The sequence below is a fragment of the Scyliorhinus canicula genome, chromosome 13 (genome assembly GCF_902713615.1).
Source record: "Scyliorhinus canicula chromosome 13, sScyCan1.1, whole genome shotgun sequence".
Taxonomy (NCBI): Eukaryota; Metazoa; Chordata; class Chondrichthyes; order Carcharhiniformes; family Scyliorhinidae; genus Scyliorhinus; species Scyliorhinus canicula.
This window is the reverse complement of record NC_052158.1, coordinates 139,579,402-139,605,061: the sequence shown is the minus strand read 5'-3', so window position 1 is coordinate 139,605,061 and position 25,660 is coordinate 139,579,402. Positions and strand designations below refer to the sequence as shown.

General features: G+C 44.5%; 1 protein-coding gene across 2 annotated transcripts in view; it reads left to right on the top strand.

The window, feature by feature from the left end:
• The window catches only part of LOC119975725 (sodium/hydrogen exchanger 9-like), a 455,770-nt gene that overhangs the window by 187,730 nt on the left and 242,380 nt on the right, over positions 1–25,660 (top strand). For both annotated transcript variants that reach the window (XM_038815548.1, XM_038815549.1), the window contains exon 9: positions 7,953–8,041. In XM_038815548.1, the coding sequence (XP_038671476.1) occupies positions 7,953–8,041 (89 nt within the window). The remainder of the gene's footprint in view (positions 1–7,952; positions 8,042–25,660) is intronic.

Here is a 25,660-nt window from a genome sequence, read left to right as displayed (position 1 = left end):
CCTGTAATTGCTTTTTCTTCAATTAATTGTCCAATTCTCTTTTGAAAGCCACGATTGAATCTTCCTGCGTCACACTTTCAGTCAGCACATTGCAGATTCTAACCATTTGCTGTGTAAAGAAGTCTTCCTTTGTGACATATCTGCTTCTTTTGCCAATCACCTTAAATGTGTGGCCTCTGGTACAGGATCCTTCTGCCAGTTAAAGCTTACCCTATCACCCCATAGGTCACTCGTGATATTGGGCACCTTGATCAAATCTTTTCTCAATCTTTTTCATGGAGAACAACACCAACTTCTCCAAGCTGTCCGCATAGCTGAAGTTCCTCCTCCCTGGAACCATTCTTGTAAATCATTTCTGTGCCCTTTCTAAAGCCTTCACATTTTTCCTAAAGTCCAATGTCCGATGGACACGTTACTCCAGCTGAGGCCTAACCAGTGTTTTATACTGGTTTATACTTTTCTACTCAATGTCCCTGTTGACTAAACATATTCATAACCTGTCCTGCCACCTTTTTTTACTTTCTTTTTTTTAAACTTCAGAGCACCCAATTCTTTTTTTCCCAATTAAGGGGCAATTTTAGTGTGGCCAATCGACTTACCCTGCAGATCTTTTTGGGTTGTGGGGGTGGGACCCATGCAAACATGGAGAAAATGTGCAAACTCCACATGGACGGTGACCCGGGGCCAAGATCAAACCCGGGTCCTCGGCGCCGTGAGGCAGCAGTGCTAACCACTGCACCAGCGTGCCGCCCTTGCCCTGCCACCTTCAATGATTTATGCATACAAACGGCTGTTCCCTTTCTCTACCAAAATGTTTCACTCCCTGCATTAAATTTTATCTGTTCCTTTTCTGGCCATTGTACCATCTGGTCTATATCCTCATCACGATTCACTTGTTTAATCCGCAAATTTAAAATTATGCCCTGGACACCGAAGTCCACACCAATATATAACGGGAAAAGCAGGGACTCTAGCACTGACCCCTGGGGAACCCTGCGTTACATTTCTCGAGCCCACAAAGCAAGTGTTCACCGCTACACTCTTGCTGTCAAGTTTGGATCCATCTGCTACTTCTCCTTTTATTCCATGGACTCTAACTTTGCTAACAAGCAGATTGTGCGACACTGTATCAAAGTGCCTTTTATAAGTACGTGTACACTACATCATAGGAGCATATCCTTTGGGACAGTATGGTAGCATGGTGGTTAGCACAATTGCTTCACAGCTCCAGTGTCCCAGGTTTGATTCCCGGCTTCGTTTACAGTCTGTGTGGAGTCTGCACGTTCTCCCCGTCTGTGCGTGGGTTTCCTCCGGGTGCTCCAGTTTCCTCCCACAGTCCAAAGATGTGCAGGTTAGGTGGATTGGTCTTGCTGAATTGCCCTTAGTGTCCAAAATTGCCCTTAGTGTTGGGTGGGGTTACTGGGTTATGGGGAAAGGGTAGAGGTGTGGGCTTGGGTACGGTGCTCTTTCAAAGAGCCGGTGCAGACCCGATGGGCTGAATGGCCTCCTTCTGCACTGTAAATTCTATAATATCCCTACTGTGCCAAAGGAGGCCATTTGGTCCTTCAAGTCTGCACCGATCCTCTGAAAGAGCACCCTTGCCTGCCCTATCCCTGTAACCCTACCTAACCTGGACATCACTGGACACTAAGGGCCCACTTCCCTGCCCTATCCCTGAACCCTACCTAACCTGGACATTACTGGAAACTAAGGGGCAATTCTACCATGGCCAATCCACCTAGCCTGCATATCTTTGGATTGTGGGAGGAAACCGGAGCACCCGGAGGGAGCCCTCGCAAACCCAGGGAGAGCGTGCAAACTCTGCACAGTCACCCAAGGCCGGAATTGAACCCGGGTCCCTGGCACCACTGCTAACCACTGTCCCACCCCTGCATTATCCTCATCAACCATCCCTGTCAGCTCATCAAAAAACAGAAGCAAGTTAGTGTCGAAGACCTGGATCGGAGTAGTGTGACACTGGCCGGGCCTGTACGATGCAAATCATGTGTGTTTTTCTGTGTGTTGCATGTGTGTGTCTGTTGGTGTTTTGTGTAAGAGAGAGAGAAAGGATAAATGAAGGAAAATAACAAGGAAAGAATGGTCTTGAGCTTTGGGAAGGGCACAGCTTTACACATGTTTTTTTCCATCCTCTGTAGCTTAAACATGGCCTACATGGAATAAATGAAGAGTGTAAAATGAGGCACACCTTTCTATTTTCACTGCAAAAAAAAAAAAGGGTATTGCCAAATTTGAAAAGGGCGGCACTAAGGGGCAATGTTAACTTGGGCAATCCACCCAGCCTGCACAACTTTGGCAGTGCTAACCACTGTGCCGCCCTTACATTTTTAAATCTATTTCCCCACCCTCTATGTGTTTGAATAGAATCTACTTTGGCAGTCACCTGCCAAACAGACTGTATGTTTCTTTGAGGCATATGCACTGGGATCATAAGGTTACCTTTCCTTTGCTGCACTGATTCCACTTGCATCTCCATAGCTCCTTATGAAAATGTGGATACTCTGTGCCTTTGTTCAGTCAGATTTCACCCTCTGCCTGGCATTGACAAAGCAACCCCAACACATAGCAGCTGCAGCTGTGTGCAACTCCCAAACTTTGGTTGGCTGGCATCATCTGAACTGGGAAGGTGCCATCAATAGCTAATGATGCCAGCAATGGAGAATACCGCACAGTCAGCTACATTGCATTGCTGCTCACCACTCTGGTCTCACGCTGTAAGCAGGGGGCACAATAGATCTACGTGTGAGGATAATCAGTAATCACTGGGGTGAGGATACTGTATTTGTGAGGCAGGACAATCTGAATGGAGCAGTGTTTCAAAGGAAATTGTCATTTTTTTTGTTTTTAATTGGTTCATTTGCTACATGTCACGTTAATATTAAGAAGTGTTCAGTATTTTTCAATGGATTTTTAATCTTTTAAAGTTGAGGAATGGCCGGTGCTGGAACACTTTTTGTGCTTTCTATAAATTGTGCCATAACATGCAATGCGGGTCGTAAATAATGTCACAATTCATCACAGATTGAAATCCTGATGGGGGGACCAACTCAGAAGAAAATCTACTAGCAGGATGCACACAAAATGCCCAATTATCACCATCATCTTCTCGAGGGCAATTAGGAGAGGGTAACAAATGCTGGCCTCGCCAGCGATTCCCAGATCCCATAAAAGGAATAATAAAAAACAATGACAGTGTGCTGGGAAGGCCCATGCTGTTAAGAAACGATATGGAAGTAAGGATGTCACCATGGGTGATGATTTAAATTGTGATTAAGTCATTTAATCTGAAAGTTTAACAGTATATTGCAGTTCTCGGTCTCCTTTGGAGGCTCCCAGAATCACAGATACCAGCCTTCTACCAATTTGATTATTTCCACGTGATACCAAGAAATGGCTGAAGGCGCAGGTGACAACAAAGGCTCTGGACCAAGACAATATTACAGCAATGTTACTGAAGACTTGTGCTCCAGAACATACCATTCACCTAGCCAAGCTGTTCCAACACAGTGACAACACTGGGTTCTCCTGATAATGTGGAAAGTTGCCCAGTTCTGTACAGCGCCGGCCCTAGGGTTGCTGGCGCCCCGGGCAAGCTGAACTTCGGCGCCCTTGGGGGGGGGGGGGGCGGACCGAGCGGGGGGGGGCGGACGGGGGGGGGGGGCGCCCTGGGGGAGGGGGGTCACCGCGCATGCGCTGGTTGGCACCGGCCCAACTGCGCATGCGCGGGACTCGAGTCTCTGGCGCCCCCTAGCACATGGCGCCCCAGGCGACTGCCCGAGTTGCCGGTGCCTTGAGCCGGCTCTGGTTCTGTACAATGCAGGACCAGTCCAACCCGACAAATTACCACCCATCAATCTACTCTCGACCATCAGTAAAGTGATGGAAAGGGTCATCAACAGTGCAATCAAGCAGCACTTACTCAGCAATAACCTGCTCACAGATGCTCAGTTTGAGTTCTGCCAGGGTCACTCAGCTCTTGAACTTCATTGCAGCCTTGGTTCAGACATGGACAAAAGAGCTGAACTTCAGACGTGAGGTGAGAGTGACTGCCCTTGACATCAAGGCAGCATTTGATCGAGTTTGGCAACAAGGAGTCCGAGCAAAACTGGAGTAAATGAGATTCAGGGGGAAGACTCTCCGCTGGTTGGAGACACATGTGGCATAAAGGAAGACAGTTGTGGTTGTTGGAATAAAAACATCTCAGTTCCAGAACACCACTGCAGGAGTTCCTGTGGGTAGTGTCCTAGGCCTAACCATCTTCAGATGCTTCATCAATGACCTTTCCCCCCAGTATAAGGTCAGAAGTGGAGATGTTTGCACAATGTTCAGCACCGTTTGTGACTCCTCGGTTATTGAAACAACCCATGTCCAAATGCAGGATCTGGACAATATCCAGGCTTGGCCAGATGAGTGGCAAGTTACATTCACACAACACAAGTGCCATGAAATGACCATCTCCAACCAGAGAAAGTCTAACCATCACCCCTTGGCATTCAGTGGCATTACCATCACTGTATCCCCCACTATCAACATCCTGGGGGTTACCATTGACCAGAAACCAAACTGGACCAGCCACATGAATAATGTAGCTACAACAGCAGGTCAGAGGCTGGGAGTCCTGTGGCGAGTTACTCACTTCCTGAAGTGACTACGTTTGTCTATCAGCTACAAGGAAAAGACAGGAGTGTGATGGAATACCCTCCACTTGCCTGGACGAGTACAGTTCAAACAACACTCATGCTACCATCTTGTAGGACAAGTTCAGCAAATGCCACCAACACCTAGAAATTCCCCTCCATGACATCCTGACTTGAAATTATATTGGTGTTCTTCACTGCCGCTGGGTCAAAATCCTGGAGCTTCCTTCCTAGCAGCACTGTGGGTGTACCTACATTACACGGACTGCAGTGGTTCAATAAGGCAGCTCACCACCACATTCTCAATGGCAATTCGGAATGGGAAATAAATGCTGCCCCAACCAGCAATGCCTACATCCCATGAAAGAATTTTAAAAATGGTGAAGAATTGTTGGGTTTTTGCAACAGACTTCTGGAGAGCAATACACAGTGATCTAGTAACCTTCTACAAAAAGTATAACTTCTCTCAAGGTGAACATTCCTGACATAAAATGGTGGAAACAATCTGTAGCTCTGTGGAGGGAGAAACAGAGTTAACATTTCAGCCCAATCACTTTTCATTGGTTCTCCCTAAAGATCATCAATATGAAACATTTGATCTGATATTGTGCTCAAAAGACAGAGTCCCATTTTGGCCACATATAGTGGGGTGTTTCTCTGTGCCTGCAGCCCTGAGAATGACCCCGCTATCAAATGGGCTTGGTTGGTAAGGCCGCTCTTACCTCACTTCGTCAGTGCAGGCAGAGATCGGGGTACCATTTTTAAATGCCGCCCCGTTCTCTCACCCCCTCGGACTCCCCATTGCGGCCTCTGGACCTCCCCCAATATCCCAACTCATCTCTTTGGTGGTCCTCGGGGGCGGCCCGTCATCCCACTTCGTAAGTATGTAAATCTGTATCTCACTCTCTGAGGTTACAAACCAGATTGTGACCTCTCCGAGCGTTGCAAATCTCGCGAGAGGTCCACGGCCTCATCATGTCACCGAGTCGGGTGGGACGCAGCTATTCGATCACGCCCCTTAAAACTCCAGACCTGTTCAGTAATTCCAGCATTTTCTGTTTTTGCTTAAGATTTCCAAAACCTATGATAGCCTTTTTAAAAAAATGCATTTTTATTACAAACTTGTATCAAAGTAGGTTACTGCAAATAAACACCCCGGGAAACATATCGCCACCAAAGGGTCCGGGTCCACCTCCTCTTCCACTATCCTGGCTAAGACTGCGAACACTCCCGCCCAGAATCTTCCCAATTTTTCGCAAACCCAAAACATGTGTGCGTGATTCGCTGGCCCCGCCCACACCTCTCACACTCATCTGCTACCCCCTGAAAGAACCCACTCATTCTCGCCCGAGTCATGTGCACCACCTTCAACTGTATCAGGCTCATCCTTGCACAAGAGGAGGTCCCGTTTACCCTTCGCAGTGCCTTACTCCATACTCCCCAATTGATCTCCATTCCCAACTCCGCTTCCCATTTCTCCTTGATCTTCACCACCCGCTCGCCTCCCTGCTCTCCCAGCCACTTATACATAGCCCCAATTCTTCCCTCCCGTTCCACATCCGAAAGCAGCAGTCGCTCCAGCAGGGTGTATCCCAGCAATCTAGAGAACCCCTTCCAGACCTTTCATGCAAAGTCCCTAACTTGTAGATAGCTGAACTCACTACCCCTTGGCAGCTCTACCCTCTCCCTGATTTCCTCCAGACTGGCGAACCCTTCCTCAATATACAAATACCTATGATAACCTTTGTCGCCCTGTTCAGTTCCAACTTTTATACAAAGGAAGGTGAGACAAAAGACTGGAAACGTGGTTAATTGAAATTTTCAAGACTTGGATTGATAGACTTCTGTTAATAAACAAACAAAGTTAGGTGAATAGAATTTCAATTTGGATGAATCATAATCAAACAGAATTGCGGACAGGGCCTGACTGCCCTACTTCTGTTGCAGTGTTTCTTATTCTTTTAAGTGACAACTAGTGATATGTAAAAGAGACTACCTGAAGACGGTGCTCACACAGACACAGGGGAGAATGTGCAGACTCCGCACAGACAGTGACCCAAGCCGTGAATCGAACCTGGGACCCTGCCGCTGTGAAGCAACTGTGTTAACCACTGTGCAACCAGGGCTCCCATGCAATGGGGAAGAATGGGATCGGGTAGATTTCCAATCAATCGGAGAGAAATGGAAGGGAACTGTCCCTTTGGAATTCCAAACCTAATGAGGGAATTTTAAGGAGTTTATTCGTTTCATGTTGCAAATAAAATGGGTGATTTGTTTGTGTTTTTAAGTTAATTTGTTAAATTTAGCTTAAATTAGTGTGTAAGAAAGGTGGGACCTGTGAGGTAGAAAGACGGCCTTTGCACTATGTTTATATTTGTATGTACACTGTTTCTTCTGTTATTGTTACAAAATCAGAAATGCCACATTAAAATGTTTTATAATGAAGGACTCTCATGAAGGATTAACCTGCCTCGCGCTATCTCCTTATCCATCTGTTTATAGAAAGTCTCCTTCAGGTGAGCAATGACTGTATGGTAACTGCTTATGTACTCATTATTTGTAAAATTCAAGTCCTAATGGTAGGACCAACATTTGTCATGTCTTGAGCGCAATAAGAAGAGAATAAAGCCAAGCTTATTGGCATTTGTTGAGTACCGGTTCCCCACACTGATCTGTTCTAGTTTCAGAGATACAAGGCTGATGGTGGCACCAGTATGTGTTTAAGATTTGTACCAGGCAACTGCTGTTTCTGTGCCAGAATTTTAAGGACTTGAATTAAATTGGCTCAGTAAAAGCTCTGGCAGCCAGTATAGCAGCTGCCAAACTGTCTGCAACTCGAACCAACTGAGTCAGGCACACACAACAGTTGACGTTTGCATAAAAGCAAATTACTGCAGATGCTGAAATCTGAAACAAAAGAGAAAATGCTGTAAAATCTCAGCAGGTCTGGCAGCAAGTGTAGGGAGAGCTAACGTTTCCAGTCCGATGACTCTTTGTCAAAAGTTTGTACATGGGTCCAGGTGGAGGTAATACGGACTGCTCCTGGTTAAAGCTGCAAGCATTGACAAGCATCCAGTGGGCACTGTGGATCAAGAATAACTATCCAAAGGAATCCCACTCAAAAGGGTGTCAATGAAAAGCCCCTTATTGGGATTGGGCCACAATTGTGATGTTCCTTCCACAAGAGGTCCTGATAACAAACTACCCTCTCTAATGGCTAACATTAAAAACCTACATATTTAGGAGCCACAAGACAAATTGTTTGACTAATGGAATACAATTTATTTCCCATTTTAGGAATTGTTGCTGTCCTCTTCTGTGGAATCACTCAAGCTCATTACACCTACAATAATCTTTCTGCTGAAGGAAAGATGAGGACAAAGCAGGTAGGACATTCCAACAACAGCAACTTGTATGCAGTGTCTTTAATGTAGCGAATGGTCTCGTTGTGCTTTGCAAACCGAGAGGCACAATATTACATCGAACCACCAAGTCAATACAGAGCCAGAAGTAACAGGCAAAATGCAGAGATGGGACGTCTTGCTGAAGCTGTACAAGATACCGTGGGACAGCACGGTAGCACAGTGGTTTGCACTGTTGCTTCACAGTGCCAGAGTCCCAGGTTCGATTCCCGGCTTGGGTCACTGTCTGTGCGGAGTCTGCACGTTCTCCCTGTGTCTGCGTATTTTTCTTCCGGGTGCTCCGGTTTCCTCCCACAGTCCAAAGACGTGCAGGTTAGGTGGATTGGCCATGCTAAATTGCCCTTGGTGTCCAAAAAGATTAGGTAGAGTACTGGCTTATGGGGAGAGGATGGAGGTGTGGGACTTAAGTGGGGTGCTCTTCACAAGGGCCAGTACAGACTCGATAGGCTGAATGGCCTCCTTCTGCACTGTAAATTCTATGTTCTAAATTCTATGTTCTATCTTAGTAAGGCCACATTTGGAATACTGTGTACAGTTCTGGTCACCCTATTTTAGGAAGGATATTATTAAACTAGAAAGAGTGTAAAAAGGATGCTACCGGGACTTGATGGCTAGAGTTATAAGGAAAGGGTGGATAGACTGGGACTTTTTTCCCTGGAGAGTAGGAGGCCGAGGGGTGATTTTGTAGAGGTCTATAAAATAATGAGGGGCATAGATAAGGTAGATAGTCAGCATCTTTTCCCAAAGGTAAGGGTTCCTAAAACTAGAGGACATAGGTTTAAGGTGAGAGGGGAGAGATATAGAAGGGTCCAGAGGGGCAGTTTTTTCACACACAGGGTGATGAGAGTCTGGAACGAGCTGCCAGAGGCAGTAGTAGAGCTGGGTACAATTTTGTCTTTTAAAAAGCATTTAGACAGTTATATGGGTAAGATAGGTACAGAGGGATATGGGCCAAATGCGGGCAATTGAGTCTAAGTTACTGATAAAAACTGGACGGCATGGACAAGTAGGACTGAAGGGCCTGTTTTCATGCTGTAAACCTCTATGACTCTATGTAGGATCAAACAGAACGACACTTCTGAAGAACCAGCACCAGCGATAAGAGCTGAATGTCGCCTCCCTGTGTGGCAAGCTCCTATGGTTCTGTCACATGTAACTGTTAGACTGTCCTAATTTAGTGACAGCGGCCTGTCTCTTTTGCTGTCGCCAGTGATGCAGGACAGGCCTGACCCCCGGTGCTTCCTGTTGCCGCAAGAGCAATGATGAGAGGAAGCAACAGCACTGAGGAGGGGAGCATTAAGGAAATGGATAGCAGGCAGGATTGTGGTGCACTGACGAGATTGCAGTCTTGAAATCACAGTCTATTTTAGAAATAAACTGAGAAGCTGCTTAGGGACATTTCTGCCTTGGATTTTTCTTTCCGATACAATTGTTTTTCCAGATGAGCCGGAGCCCGGCCAATGTGCCATGCGGGTTCAGATTGCAGATATAGGATGGAATCCGTTTTATGCAATGACTCCATTTGGATCCTTTCAGGCCAATATACATGGTTGCCATAGCAACAGTGGAACAGTGGAAACCTATATTGTTACTGGAAATAAAATCAATTGGTTACTCAAAAAAAAATCCATCCTGCAGTGATGTTTCCAACTTCCACTAAAAGCCTTTCAGATGGGGGTTGAATTTGTGTTTTTCACTTGGATCAGGGGCTGGTTTAGCACAGTGGGCTAAACAGCTAGCTTGTGATGCGGAACAGGACCAGCAGCGCGGGTTCAATTCCCGTACTGGCCTCCCCGAACAGGTGCCGGAATGTGGCAACTAGGGGCTTTTCACAGTAACTTAATTGAAGCCTACTTGTGACAATAGCGATTATTATTATTATTATTATTATTATTATTATTATTATTATTATTATGTATCCACTTACAAATGGATGCACTTGTGACAAATTCATTTAACCGTTGGCTTTTCAAGTTGTCAGGGAGAGGATTTCCGTCCTGTTTACCTGTGCTGTATTTAAACACAGCCACGGGGGGGGGGGGGGGGGGGGGGGGGGGGGGGGGGGCGGGTTCAGTGGCAGTGTGGGTGAGGGGAAAATAAGTGGGTTGGGGGTGGGATGGAAGCTAAGTAGGGTGGTGAGGCAATGGTTGAGGGGTGTTGGGGGAAGTCATGTGGTGAGGTCAAACTGGGGGAGGAAATCATGGGGGGGGGGTAGTTGGGAGTCGGGAGTGTTGGTGGGGGTTAGTCGGGCCGGGTTGGGGGGGAAATAGGTGCGCAGGAAGGTTAGTCGGCAAATGGGGTCAGTTGTATAGTTAGATAGGAGTTAGACTAGGATTTTTCATTCTAACATCTCCTGAGTAGCTGTCTAGGTATGTGAGGCAGAACTGTCCCGGAAGCTCTGAATCTAACTGAGAGTTGGAGACTTTTTTTTTGGATGGTCCCGGGATTCTGGGGAAATGCCCATGTGAAATTGACAACTCTGAGGCACTTCGCCTGGTGTGGTCATGGTGGTGATGGTTGCCATGTGGTGGTCGCCATGGTGGTGGTGATGGTTATGGTGGTGTTGGTGGTGGTCAGGGTAGTGGTGGTGGCCTTTCGTGCTGCTGTCCAGACGTTTCTGGTGATGAAAATAAAAGGCACAATGAAGCAATGCCAACTGCAGGAAATAATTGACAACATTAACTTCCTTTTCTTCATTTTCACAAGACGCGAAATCAAGCAAAATTAGTGCGAGCCCTATCTAGTTTCATGAGAGCTCATTCACAAGATAGTTTTGTATCTGTTGCAATCATTTTGATTTTTCCTTAACGATATGTTAGTGGATACAGTAACACTGTTTTATTTCTAAAAGTTACCTTTCCAATGGTACAGCTGAAATGCCTCACAATTCACTTCTTAAATGGGGATATCTATAGTGGGCGTGATCTAATGGAAAAGATTCTAAGTGTGGTTTTGCTCGGAGTTTCTCCCCAGCTCGGTCGGAGAGTTCACCATCGCTATCCAAACATACTTCAGTCACTTTTTTGGGCCCTGGGGAGTTTCTCACTGGGCTAGATCACATTTAGAATTATTTTCATCACTTGGTATCTGAACCCATTGGCCAGACCGACTCCTCAGAGATCGGGCCACCATTTTGAAAGGGTGCCCCGATCGCTAAGTGGGCTTGTGGGTCCCTCCCACCCACATCCATGGGCAATGTCACCCCCACACACACATGGACGCTACCACACACACATACCCCACCCCCCTCAAGTGATGACACCCATTATGGAGTCGCTGAGGGCCCCCCCCATTTTCAGGCTTCCCCACACGCTCTTTGGAGTCCCCCCCCCCCCCCCTTTCCAGGACACCCATCCTTCATCCTCTCCAACCTTCCAGAGGCCCCTTCACACCTGCCACACCCCCACCCCCAACCTTCATAAACCCCCCCACCATCCTTTCATGGGCATGCCCCACCTCAGGCCCTGAACTCTGGCAGTGCCTCCCTGGCACCCGAGCACCCTGGCAGCGCACCTGCCGGCAGTGCCAGTGCCCACGTTCCAGGAGCTGAGCCAGGATGCTACCCTGCACTATCCCTGACTACCCAGGGGCATCCAATGGCCTAGGAGACCCCCCACCCCGGTGCCGTTCCGCCTGGTGCACATGTGTGTCGACCAGTACTAAAGAGTGCCCGGTTGGGGAGTCCCTGGGGAGAATGGTAGATGCCGAGACCCCGATGGATCCCAGATAGTCACGCCTAAGGGTTTAAAACCTACTTCGGCCCACAAGGTTTGGTCCCACCCATTGTGGGTGGGATCCTGATCGTGATGCCTCGCGGGATCAGATTATCCCATGGGAGCCCGCAGGCCGCCTCTCTTGGCATCTGCCAGCACAACGCTCTCTCGTTCGGGCGTAATGGGGCTGGTAAATCGCACCCTATGTCTGTAAAAGAGCAGAGAGCAGCTCTTAAGGTCGGGGTTCCCAACCTCTTGAATAGGCTTTGCCCGTTCTTGGAAACGTTTTCTCAAACTCTGGGATCGATTTAAACCTTGGCCACAAGGGTAGACAGACAAATCACTGAGCTATTCAACCTCTGGAACTGATTCCTTAAATAGAACCGCCAGTGCATTCATATTTTAAACACATGTCTACAATGTCACCACCTATTATGTGCAATGGAAATTTCCCATTTATGTTGCGAGCCAGATTCTGTAATGTGCTGTTTTACTTGCTGTGAGCGTGTTTTTTAAGGTTGCTGTTTCTGGTATTGCAGTATATGGTAACGTGTTTCCGAGTAACTGCGGGAAGGTCAGTACGTTTTTACTACCAATGCTTTGAATGTTGATATTGCTCTTGGAGACAGCACAGCCACTGAAAGTGACAGCTGACAGCACCTTGCTCAGCCGTGTGCACCATTCCCAACAGCGGTGCCACCTCATTTACTCTGCACTCTTAAAACTAGCAATGTCAAAGCAGCTCCAAGTCAATTTGTGCCGACAAGCCGGCTCCCCCACCTGCCACCACTTCCCCTCGATCGTTCCAGTCTCTTTCACATTGCCGAAAGTTTCACCTCTCTCGGTTTCTCCATGAGACTAAGTGACATCTTCAGAAGCAAATTGGAAGGAGTGCGTTAAATCTGCTGAGGTTTCCAGCATGAGATCGGCTGAAATGAATGAATGAGCTAAAGGATTTTCATCCCTGTAGACAGCGGTCTTGTCATCTCAACAGCACCTGCTCATTCTGCTCCCTCTCATTGTCACAATCAGTAACTCCTGCCCCCAAACTCTGTCATCGACGTCCACAGTCCGTGCTCCATCTGGTGAATTGCCCAAGCGCTTGGCCTGCACAGAGACATTGTCGGTCACAGTGACGTGTGGGCAATAATCAAATTCAGTGCATTCACACCAACGATAGCACTTCAATTTACAGCCACTTTTAATAATAATAATCTTTATTAGTGCCACAGGTAGGCTTACATTAACACTGCAATTAAGTTACTGTGAAAAGCCCCTAGTCACCACACTCCGGCGCCTGTTTGGGTACACAGAGGGAGAATTCAGAATTTCCAATTCACCTAACAAGCACGTCTTTCAGGACTTGTGGGATGAATCCGTAGCACCCGGAGGAAACCCACGTAGACACAGGGAGAATGTACAGACTCCGCACAGACAGCGACCGAAGTGGGAATTGGACCTGGGACCCTGGCGCTGTGAAGCAACAGTGCTAATCATTGGACCTTACTCTGCCATCAAAGTAGCAGCAAGAATTATTGTGCTTGCTATTAATTTGTGTGAAAATAGTATAGCAATTTCAGACACTTGTACTTCCTTATCTTGTTCCATCTCTTCCCAGCTAAAAAGTCTCCTTTAAAACTTGCCTTCAGTTACTGATTTCTCCTGTTCTTGCTCAGATGTTGGGAAATGCCTCGAGAGGTGCTGCTGTTTTGAAGGTTCTGTGTCAATAGAAGTTACATATTTTCTATCCTACATTAATTTTATTTATTCTCATAACAACTCTCAGTAACATCCGCGAATGGAGAAAAACATACTCACGACCTCCTTGAACCAGGCAGTGGCACCAGAATATTGTGTAACAGACACAGAAATACCTGAGACCCCTTTGCTTTTCTCTGCCTATTACGGGTATCATTTTCTTCAGAATTTCATACCTTACATAAACTTTAAAAGTTCTGTTTCATTTTTGATCCTCTCCTAACCTGCCCATCCCTGGACATTTAAGGGGCAATTTAGCAAGGCTAATCCACTTAACCCGCAAATCTTTGGAAGCGGGAGGAAATCGGAGCACCCGGAGGAAACCCACACAGACACGGGGAGAACGTGCAGACACCACACAGTCACCCAAGGCCGCAAGTATATGAACTTAATCGTGGAGGAGATCTTTATCAACTTTCTAAACTTTTTGGCTTTGCTCAACAAGTATTTAACCTCACTGAAACTTTGCACTTGTTGGCTATTTCCTTTCAGTCGCAATATTATGACGATTCGCAGCAATTTTAATGTAGGGGGATTTGTCCACAGGTGTAAAGAAGTCTTGCTGTGATTGTTTAGAGCCTGAGTGAGACCACACCTGGTGTATGGTGTGCAATATTGGCCTGCTTATCTAAGGAAAGATATACTTGCCTCAAAGGGAGTGTAGTGAAGATTCACCAGACTAATCCTTGGGATGGTGGGATTGTCTGATGAGGAGAGATTGAAGCGGCTCGGCCTGTATTCCCTCGAGTTGAGAAGAATAAGAGTTGATCGCATTGAAACATACACACTGCAAAGTAGATGCAGGAAGGATGTTACCCTGGTGAGGGCCAGGAGACACAGTCTCAGAATAAGAGACAAGCAATTTAGGACTGAGATGAGGAGGAATTCCTTCTCTCAGAAGATCGTGAGTCTTTGGAATTCTCTACCCCAGAGGGCTATGGAGGCTCAGTCACTGACCATGTTCAACACAGAGATTGATAGATCTCTAGATATTAAAGATATCAAGGGATATGGGGATAGTGGGGGGGAAATGGCTTGAGGGGCCGAATGGCTAACTCCTCTTATTTCCTAAGTTCCCAGCACAGCCTCTCAGACTGTCAACCAGTATCTCTGGCAGAGCCAGACTCTCTGCAGTTATGCTGGCACAAGCAGCTAAAGAATGGTGTTTGTTAACTGGACTGTATTATGTTTTGGGCTCTTCCTTGAAAGGCCTCGGCAAAGCCAATGTACTACAGAACAATGACTTGGCTAACAGTATAAATAATTGGAATTACTGTTCTCTCCGCCCACCCACCCACCACCAGATACCCTTTCTGAAGATGCTGACTCCTAATGGGCTACAGAATCATGGGTACTGGCTGCAATTTACTCCCTCCCCCAATAGACCTATGTGCAATGAGCAGTGAATGTTGCCAGATCATTGGGCAACCCAGATTAGCTCTATTTTCCCTCAACACCCACATGGCTGCATGGATTGTTGTTAAGCTGTTGCAAACATGAACTCTGCCTCATTTTTCTAATCTCATTATTCCAATCGCGCTGAGGTTGTTGTGTCCGTTAACTGTCAGTCACCTCAACTGCTGCATTCTCCGTGGCAACACCTCTACCAATCAGAGTCCACTTGGCAAGCAATCAGCACTCTCTTCTCAAAGAGTATAAATTTGTTGGGTTTTTTTGGAAAATATTTTATTGAAGAATTTGTAATTTTCACAGTTTGACACATTAACATCTCTTAAGCAACCATAAAGAAAAAGAAAAAAAACAACCTACAGAACAATGGACATTGGCATTCTTTAGATTGTCTTGCGTGCAAAACAAAAAGCTTCAACAAAAAATGTCTCCTTTTTCAGCAATACACAGGCTTGTACTACCGAACAACAACATATACACAACTCTTCAATATTCTGGTGTGTATGATTGGTAGCAGAATGATGCTGATCACGGCAGACAGTGGTATTGTCGCTGGTCTAGAGACCCTTAGGTTTATTTATTTATTTATTTTTAAATTTAGATTACCCAATAATTTTTTCCAAGTAAGGGACAATTTAGCGTGGCCAATCCACCTACTCCGCACATTTTTGAGTTGTGGGGGCGAAACCCACGCAGACACGGGGAGAACGTGCAAACTCCACACGGACAGTGACCCAGAGCCGGGATCGAACCTGGGACCTCAGCGCCGCGAGGCAGCTGTGCTAACCACTAGGCCACCGTGCTGCCCTAAGACCCAGGTTAATGCTCAAGGGACGTGGGTTTGAATTCCACCACAGGAGAAAAAAATCTAGAATTAAAAGCCCAATGTTTACTATTGTCAATTGACGTAAAAACCCACCTAGTTCACTAATGCCCTAGAGGGAAGGAAATCTGCCACCTTTACCTTGGCCTGACCGACATGAGACTCCAGCTCCATAGCAATGTGGCTTGCTCTTGAATGCAATCCTAGCAAGCCACTTAGTTGAATCAAACCGTGAGAGCGTCATTAAGCAAAGAAACTGGACAGACTAGTCCGCATTAACCTAAGCACCAGAAATAGCATCGGCAATCCTGAAAAGTTGTTATTAATGTGCGGGGGCTCGTGCCAAGATTGGGAGAACAGTCTCATAGGCAATTCAAGCAACAGCCTGACACAGTAATATTTACAGAATCACGTAGCAGATCTCAGTAGGTCTCACATAGCAGATTACTATGTAAAGTTAAAGCACATGGGATTGCAGGTAGTGTCTTGAGATGGATAGAAAGCTGGTTAGCAGACAGGAAGAAAAAGATTGGAATAAATGGGTCTTTTTCTGATTGGCAAGTGGTGTAGCATAGCAGCGATCTGTGCTATGACTCCATCTGTTCACATTATATATTAATGATTTGGATGAGGTAACTAAATGTATTATCTCCAAATTTGCAGATGATACAAAGTTGGGTGGGAGGGTGAACTGTGAGGAGGATGCAGAGATGCTTCAGCGGGATCTGGAAAGGCTTAGTGAGTGGGTGTATGCATGGCAGATGGAGTATTATGTGGATAATTGGAAGATTATCTGCTTACGTAGCAAAATAGGCAGGCAGATTATTATGTCAATAGGTGTAAATTGAGAGAAGAGGATACTCAACGATACCTTGGCGTCCTCGTGCATCAGCTGCAGAAAGTAAGCGTGCAGGCAATAAAGAAGGCAAATGGTATGTTGGCCTTCATAGCGAGCGGATTTGAGTATAGGAATAGAGATGTTTCACTGCAATTGAGTAGGCCGTTGGTAAGGCCACATCTGGAGTACCAAAGAGAAAATGCTGGAAAATCTCAGCAGGTCAAAGCTTTGACAAAGGGTCATCTGGACTCGAAACGTTAGTTCTTTTCTCTCCCTACAGATGCTGCCAGACCTGCTGAGATTTTCCAGCATTTTCTCTTCGGTTTCAGTTTCCAGCATTCACAGTAATTTGCTTTTATTTGGAGTATTGTGTGCAGTTTTGGTTTCCTTCTCTGAGGAAGGGTGTTCTTGCTATGGATGGATTGCAGCGAAGGATTACCAGGCTGATCACTGGGGTGGTGGGACTGTCATATGAGGAGAAACTAAGTTGGTTAGGATTCTATTCATTGGAGTTGAGGAGAGTGAGAGGGGATCTCACAGAAACATATAAAATTCTATCAGTAGATTCAGAAAGAATGTTCCTGATGGTGAGGGAGTCCATAACCAGGGGTCATAGTTTACAGATATGGGGTAAATCTGATAGGACTGAGGAGAAATTCCTTCGCCCAATGATTGGTGAATCTATGCAATTCATTTCCACAGAAAGTAGTTGAGGCCAAAATGTTGTGTAATTTCAAGAAGGAATTAGATATAGTTCGGGGCTAATGTAATCAAGGGATATGGGGCAGGATCAGGCTATTGAACTTGATGATCAGTCATGATCATAATGAATGGCGGAGTAGACCCGAAGGGCCGAATGACCTCATCCTGCTTCTATTTTCACTGCATGTTTCTCTGTATACCTCACAGATAATGTCCCAGACACCACCATCAGGATTCCGCGTGCGGTATGTCATGTCCCCCCGGCAGAGATGGCGGCCTACAAAGAAACAGTGGGCTGGATTCTCCAAAAATGGGGCTCTGTGCCCACACCGGCGTGAAACCGCGAGCGTTTCATTCGACTTTCCTACGAAAAATAGAGACTAATCCACCTACCCATGGGGCTGGCAGGGACCCGGGGAGCTTCACGCAGCTTTGGCTGTGGATACGGGCCCCCGCACTTCCAGTTCCGAGTCCGCGCATGCGCAAAGATGGCGGTCTCCAGTGGCCACGCCGAGTGCCATGGCGGACTCGGAACTGGACCAACAAACAAGATCCCACTGATGATTCTCCGCCCCGTGCCAAACGCGATTTTGACACGGAGCTGCGGAGTATCCAGCCCAGGCTATTAAAGGAAGGAGCTGCAGAGATAGTGAATGCACTGGTAGTAAATTCTGTAAAAGTCCCAGAGGTCTGGAAAATTGACAATGTAACACCTTTATTTAAAAAAGGAGAGACAAAAAGCAAGTAAGTATAGGCCAAGTAGCTTAACGTCTGTTGTTGGGAAAATGTTAGAGTCCATTATAAAGAATGTAATAGCAGAGCATTTAGAAATACATAATAAAATTAAGCAGAGTCAGCATGGCTTCATGAAAGGAAAATCATAGTTGACAAATTTATTTGAATTCTTAGAGGTGGTAATGAGCAGGATAGATGAAGGGGAACCAGCAGATGTAATATACTTGGATTTCCAAAAAGCTTTCGATGAGGTAGCACACAAAAGGCTACTTAATAAGATAAGAGCTCAGTAGTATATTAACATGGATAGTGGATTGGCTAACTGATAGAAGACAGAGAGTTGGGATAAGAGGAGCTTTTTCAGGATACCAACCTGTAACTAATGGAGTGCTACAGGGATCCATCCTGGATCTACAATTATTCACAATATATATGAATGACTTGGGCGAGGGAATGTACGATTGCCAAGTTTGTGGATGACAAAAAAATAGATGGGAAGGTAATTTGTGAGGATGACACAAATGGTCTACTGAAGGATAGAGACCAGGTTAGGTGAGTGGGCAGAAACTTGGCAGATGGAATATAATGTAGGAAAATATGAAGTTATGGGGCGCGATTCTCCGCTTCCCAGGCCGGGTGGGAGAATCGCGGGAGTGCCGCTCCTAGCCCCCCGGGGGGTGGGGGGGGGGGGGGGGGGGGGGGGGTGGGGAGAGGAGCGCCCTCCGACGCCTTCATGAAACACTCCGGGTTTCACGACAGCGTCGGGCATTGCGGAGAATTCCGCCCATGGACTTTAGTTTGAAGACTAAAGGAGTGGAACATTAATTAAATGGAGAAAGACTGCAGAAATCAGCAGCTAGGAGGAATTTGGGGGTCCTTGTGCATAAATCCCACAAAGCTAGCATGCAAGTTCAACAAGCAATAGGTAAGGCAAATGAATGTTGGCCTTTATTTCAAAGGGAATGGAGTACAACAACAGGGAAGTCCTGCTAAAAGTACACAAGGCATGAGATAGCTCACGCCTGCAATACTGTGAATAGTTTTGGTCCCCTTATCTAAGGAAAGATATACTGGCATTGGAGGCAGTGCAGAGAAGGTTCACTCGGTTGATCTTGGGTATGGAGGGATTTTCGTCTGAGGAGAGGTTGAGTAATGTCATGTGAAAGTACCTTTAAGAAATAGGTGTTTATAAATATGTGCGTATATAAATATCTGTAGTGGGAGTACCTTTAAGAAATGGGTGTTTACTACTGCAGAGATGTCAGAGAGTGGGTGGAGCTGGGCTGTCTGTCAGCTTTTACTTTTCCTTTAAGCTTTTTGCTGCATGGTGGGTTTGGTTTCATTTTCGTTTTGGAGAAGCTGCAATCACAGCAGGATGTGTGTGAATCTCTGCAAGCTTTTGAATGTCCATTTGCTGATTTCAACGTGGTAACTGTTCTCAGTAGTGAAGTTAAACCTGAGGTGCTTCTGTGAAAGGTTTTGTTTTTTAAGTCTTATGGATGTTAAAAGGAAAGCTTAAAGGATTACTTAGTGTTGTAGACTTTGGGAGTTGTATTTGAATTAATGGTTGCTAAGATGTTCACTATGTTTTAAAAAGGTTAACTTGTGTTCATGGAATAAACATTGTTTTGCTTTAAAAAATACTTTTCCATTTCTGGTGCACCACACCTGTGGAGTGGGCCGTGTTCTCCCCATAGCACAATCTAGGAAAAGTTGTGGGTCAGGTGAACTCCATGATACACTTTGGGATTCTCTAAACCCTGGCCCATAACAAATTGGGTCTCGAGGGGGATAAAAATCTATCTATTGGATTGGCTTAGTGACCTTAAAGACAGTGAGGGGTGAGCATATTGTGGTTGCTTTACAGGTGTGGTATTTTAGTTTAAGTAGGGAATGTGTTGTGGACAATGGCTCTTTCAGAGGCTCTGACGTTTTTGGGGATGGAGACGGTCACACACAGTTCCTTACCGATTTGTCAAAAATATTGCAGTTAACATTACCTGACAAAATGCGAAAAGATGAGGTAATTATGGCGGTAGCTAAGCATTTAAAGTTGCCTGAGATACAATTTGACTCATTCGAAATGGCAAAAATTCAGTTACAAATTAAACAAATGGAACTACTCGTGACAATAAGCGATTTTCATTTCATTAAAGCACCTTGAATGCAAAAGAGATAGAGAGGAAAAAGAAAGCGAGAGAGAGGAAAAAGAAATAGAAAGGGAAATACAGATCAGGGTAAAAGATAAAGATAGAGTTTGAACTTCAGAAAATGGCCGTGAAACATGACAGTTAGTTAAAATTGCCAGGCGTAAAGGGAAACGTGCAGTTGGATGATAGTGATGAGGATAGTGAGAAAGAGCGTCATAGTCGAAGGCTTGGTAGGGATCTATTTAAATGTGTCCAAGCATTGCCAAGGTTTGATGAGGAGGTAGAACCCTTTTTCATTTCATTTGAGAAGGTAGCAAAACAAATGAAATGGCCACAGGACATGTGGGTATTACTGATTCAAACTAAGCTAGTAGGTAGGGGTGGTGAAGTGTTTGCATCACTAATGGAGGAGGTATCTGGGACGTATGAGGAGGTGAAAAAATCCATCTTAGGTGCATATGAACTAGTACCTGTAGCTTACAGACAAAGGTTTAGAAATTTAAGGAAAGAATTTGATCAAATATACATGGAGTTTGCAAGGATCAAACAGAGTCATTTTGTGAGGTGGAGAAGGGCTTTGAAAATAGACCAAACGTATGAAGCTCTCAGAGAAATTATACTTTTGGAGGAGTTTAAAAATGTAATTCCTGATGTAGTGAGAACTCATGTGGAAGAGCAGAGGGTTAAAACTGGGAGAGTAGCAGCAGAAATGGCAGATGATTATGAATTAGTTCATAAATCAAAGCTTGGTTTCCAACATCAGTTTCAGCCTGTGAGGGATAGAAACTGGGGACGTGAGAAATACTCAAGTGGTAAAGGTAAAGGTGATCTGATGGGAGATAATAAGGAGAGTGTACCTCAGATTAAAAAAGAAACCCAGGAGGGTGGAAGAGACATGAAAAGTTTCAAATGATTTCACTGTAATAAACAAGGCCATGTAAAGTCACTGTGTTGGCGGTTGAAGAAAAGCACTGGAAAGGCTGATCTGGTAAAACAGGATAAGCCAGTGGGGTTTGTTAAATTGGGAAAGGAAAGCCCAAATGAAGTGAAGGAGGTGCAAAAGATTGTACAGCCTGATCAGGAGGTGATTAATAAGAAGGTGCCAGATCTCTCTAAAGAATTTACTTGTGTGGGTGAAGTTTACTCATGTGTATCAGGAGGAGCCGGTAAATAAGTCATTTTAAGAGTTACGGGAGTGAGTCGATCTTTAATGGTAAGAGATGAGGTGTGATGTAGTTTGGGAAGAATATTGCCAGAAAAGGTGGTAACATGTGGAATTCAGGGTGAAAGGAGTAGTGTTCCATTATATAAGGTAAGGTTGGAAAGTCCAGTGAAGAGTGGTGAAGTGGTAGTAAGACTAATAGAGAAATTACCTTGTCCAGGAATACAGTTTATCTTGGGTAATGATATAGCTGGATTTCAAGTGGGAGTGATGCCTACTGTGGTTGATAAGCCAGTGGAAAATCAGACAACTGAAGTGTTCAAGGGCGAATATCCTGGGATTTGTCCGGATTGTGTAGTAACAAGGTCGCAAAGTCATATGTTAAGACAAGAGGAGAAATCAAAGAGTGAAGATGAAATTGAAGTGCAATTATTAGAAACAATTTTTGATCAGATGGTTGAAGAAGAACAAAAACAGGTGGAACGTGAGATGGATATTTTTAGTTCAGGAAAATTGGCGGAGTTACAACAGAAAGATGTGGAAATAAAATGGATGTATCAGAAAGCATACGCGGAAGAGGAATCTGAGTGTATACCAGTGTTATTACCGTAAAAATGATGTCTTCATGAGAAAATGGAGACCTTTACATATGCAGGCGGGTGAAAAGTTGGCAGAAGTTCATCAAGTAGTATTGCCATTAGGGTATAGAAAGGAGGTGTTGCGAGTTGCACATGAGGTGCCAGTGGGAGGTCATTTGGGAATAAGGAAAACTCGAGCTAAAATACAAAAACATTTTTATTGGCCTGGACTACATAAAGATGTAGTTAAATTTTGTCAATCATGCCATACATGTAAAGTGATAGGGAAACCTCAAGCAGTGATAAAACCAGCACCCTCATACTAGAGCACCCTCATACCCCATTCCAGCATTTGATGAACCTTTTACAAGGGTCCTAATTGATTGCGTAGGACTGCTTCCGAAAACGAAAAGTAGGAATCAATATCTTTTGACTATAATGGATGTGCCTACTAGGTTTCCAGAGGCTATTCCAGTACATAATATTACAGCTAAAAGATTGTGGAGGAGTTACTTAAATTCTTTACTGGATTTGCACTACCCACAGAAATACAATCGGATCAAGGATCAAATTTTACATAAAAGGTTATTCAAAGAAGTTATGGATAGCTTAAGAATAAAACAATTTAAATCAACTGCGTACCATCCAGAATCGCAGGGAGCATTAGAAAGGTGGCATCAGACATTAAGGACGATGTTGAGGGCTTATTGTCACGATTATTCAGAGGATTGGGATAAAGAAATTCCATTCGTACTGTTTGCAATTAGGGATGCATCTAATGAGTCAACCAAATTTAGTCCTTTTGAACTAATATTTGGTCATGAGGTAAGAGGACCACTTAAATTGATTAAGGAAAAATTAGTGAGTGAGAAATCGGAAATTACATTATTGGATTACGTGTCAATATCTTAGGGAACGATTAAATAGAGCAGGTGAATTGGCTGGACAACATTTAAAAGTTGCACAAAATATGATGAAACGGGGAGCGGACAAGGAATCCCAAGTTCATAGTTTTGCCAGTGGAGATAAAGTTTTAGTGTTGTTACCAGTGGTAGGTAAACCTTTAAAAGCTAGGGTTTGTGGACCTTATCAGATTGAAAGGAAATTAAGTGAGGTGAATTACGTGATAAAAACACCATATGGAAGGAAGACTCACCAAGTGTGTCATGTGAATATGCTTACAAGGTACTTTGAAAGGGAAGAGGTTTTAATGATTCTAACTCAAAGCGATGAACCAAACCCAGATGACTGTGAATTTGACATACCTCAAATTAAATTGGAAAATGAGGATGTTCTTAAAAGTAGGGATAAATTGTTGAGTTACCTTCCAGAGGAAAAACAAACTGACCTGAAATAGTTATTGATATCACATGGGCAAGTTTGTGGAGATAAATTGGGAAGTATTAAAATGGCTGTACATGATGTAGATGTGGGAAATGCTGTTCCAATCAAACAACATCCATACAGACTTAACCATTTAAAATTGGCACAGGTTAACAGAGATTGAGAGTATGCTTTAAAATGGCATAATTGAAATGGGTTGCAGCCAATGGAGCTCACCCATAGTGATGGTACCAAAACCAGATGGTACCCAACGGTTGTGTGTGGACTATAGAAAGGTTAATGCAGTTACAAGAACGGACTCTTATCCTATCCCACGTTTGGAGGATTGCATTGAGAAAGTGTGACAATCGGCTTTTATTTCCAAATTGGATTTACTTAAAGGTTACTGGCAGGTACCTTTATCCGAAAGGGCAAAGGAGATTTCAGTTTTTGTGACTCCAGATGTTATATATCAATTCAAAGTTATGCCATTTGGCATGAAAAACGCCCCAGCCACATTTCAACGGTTAACTAACAAAGTCGTTTCAGGATTACCCAATTGTGCGGTATACATCGACGATCTGGTAATTTTCAGTCAGACATGGAAAGAACATTTAAAACATTTGATGGAATTATTCAATTGACTTCAGGAGGCGGGTTTGGTGATAAACCTAGCCAAAAGTGAATTTGGAAAAGCCTAAGTCACTTTCCTTGGCCATACAATTGGACAGGGTTGAATGGTCACACGGGATGTGAAACAGTTTCCGATACCCTCGACACAAAGGAAAATAATGTGATTTCTTGGCATGGGTGGATTTGATTGAACATTTGTGAAAAATTTTTGTTGCGTGATTACTCCACTGATGACTTGCTGACCTAGGCTGCGACACACACATCCATGAGTGAATTAAAAAATGCTGCATTTACAAATGGAAACGGCCATTCTTTATATGTATTTTTTGCTAACGTTGTATTTTGATACAAAGGAATTGTAAAACATCAGAGAATGAAAGTGTTGGAAAGGAGGGAGTTCTCGGGGGTATTGTGATGGATCTGTACTTTGTTAATATATTTATGTGTCGCCGCACTATATATTAATCTTACAGAACTTGACTCTGAGCTTCTTTGGTGAAGTCAAGTATAGCTTTATTTATGTCAGTTTTAAAGTCTACTGATCAAGTGACGTTTTATGCAGATACAGAATCTAGAAAGTTGTTTGCCCAAAGCAAATACAGATGGTTGAGTTGAATACCAATTCAGTTTGTGGTAATTTCTTCAGATCAAAATGCACAATACAAAAATGAAACGAAAGGAAATAGCTGTTTGCAAAGCAAAGTAGGAACAGGTTTCAAAGGTTAGGTTAAAGATGAATTCAGAAAGAGAGAGAGAGATGAGAGCTGATTTTGGAGAGAGCAAAAAAGGTTCTCCCCCTGTCTCATAAGGAAATCATAATCTTTCAAGCTCTGTCCCCTTTCTGACTGTGATTGGGTTAAAATAATTATAATTCATCCAATTGACCCCAATGTCTGTCTATCAAGCTTTAAGAGATAATATGGCATGGGAAAGCTTTTTCTATGTTTCTATAATATGGTGTGATCGAACCACCTGTTTCCCACCATGTTTTCTAGAACTGGGATGTTTGCCCAGTAATGATAACAATGTGTCTATTCTGCAAGGTGCATAGTCAGTTTGAACACTGACTTCCTTATCAGATCTTTTCCCATGCTCTCAGCATTCTCTGCTGTCATGGCTACTCACACACGGCTAAATCACTGGCTTTGAAAGCAGACCAAGGCAGGCCAGCAGCATGGTTCAATTCCCGTACCAGCCTTCCCGAACAGGTGCCGGAATGTGGCAACTAGGGGCTTTTCACAGTAACTTCATTTGAAGCCTACTTGTGGCAATAAGCGATTTTCATTTCATTTCATTTCAAGTTGATTCCTAATTCCAGAAGAATGTTTTTTGTAGTGTTTGGGTTCATTTTGCATCTTCCTGGCCAGTGCCTAGCCCCTGAGCATACCGGATATGTGGATTTGAAATGATGCACTGCATTGTTGATCTAAGGAAGTCAGGCAAAGGCAGGTGGAGAGTAAGGATAAGAGTTAACTCAGTCAGCCAGTTATTCAGGGAACAGAAATACAGGCCGCAGACAGCAATCTAACGGTGGCACTCGGATTGCAGGAGAGGTATTAGACGAGGCAGAGCATACTATATCTTTAAGGAGGCAGAATCGGGAATGAAGGGAGAGGAACCTGAGGCAGAAAGAAAATTATTTCAGCTTAAGGGCAGATAATTTGAGCTGAAAAGGCAACTGAGGTTGCTGGAGACAGCATGATCAGAGAGGAGGGAGTGAAATTTTGGGTTGAAATGAATCGATTCAAAGGCCGTAGA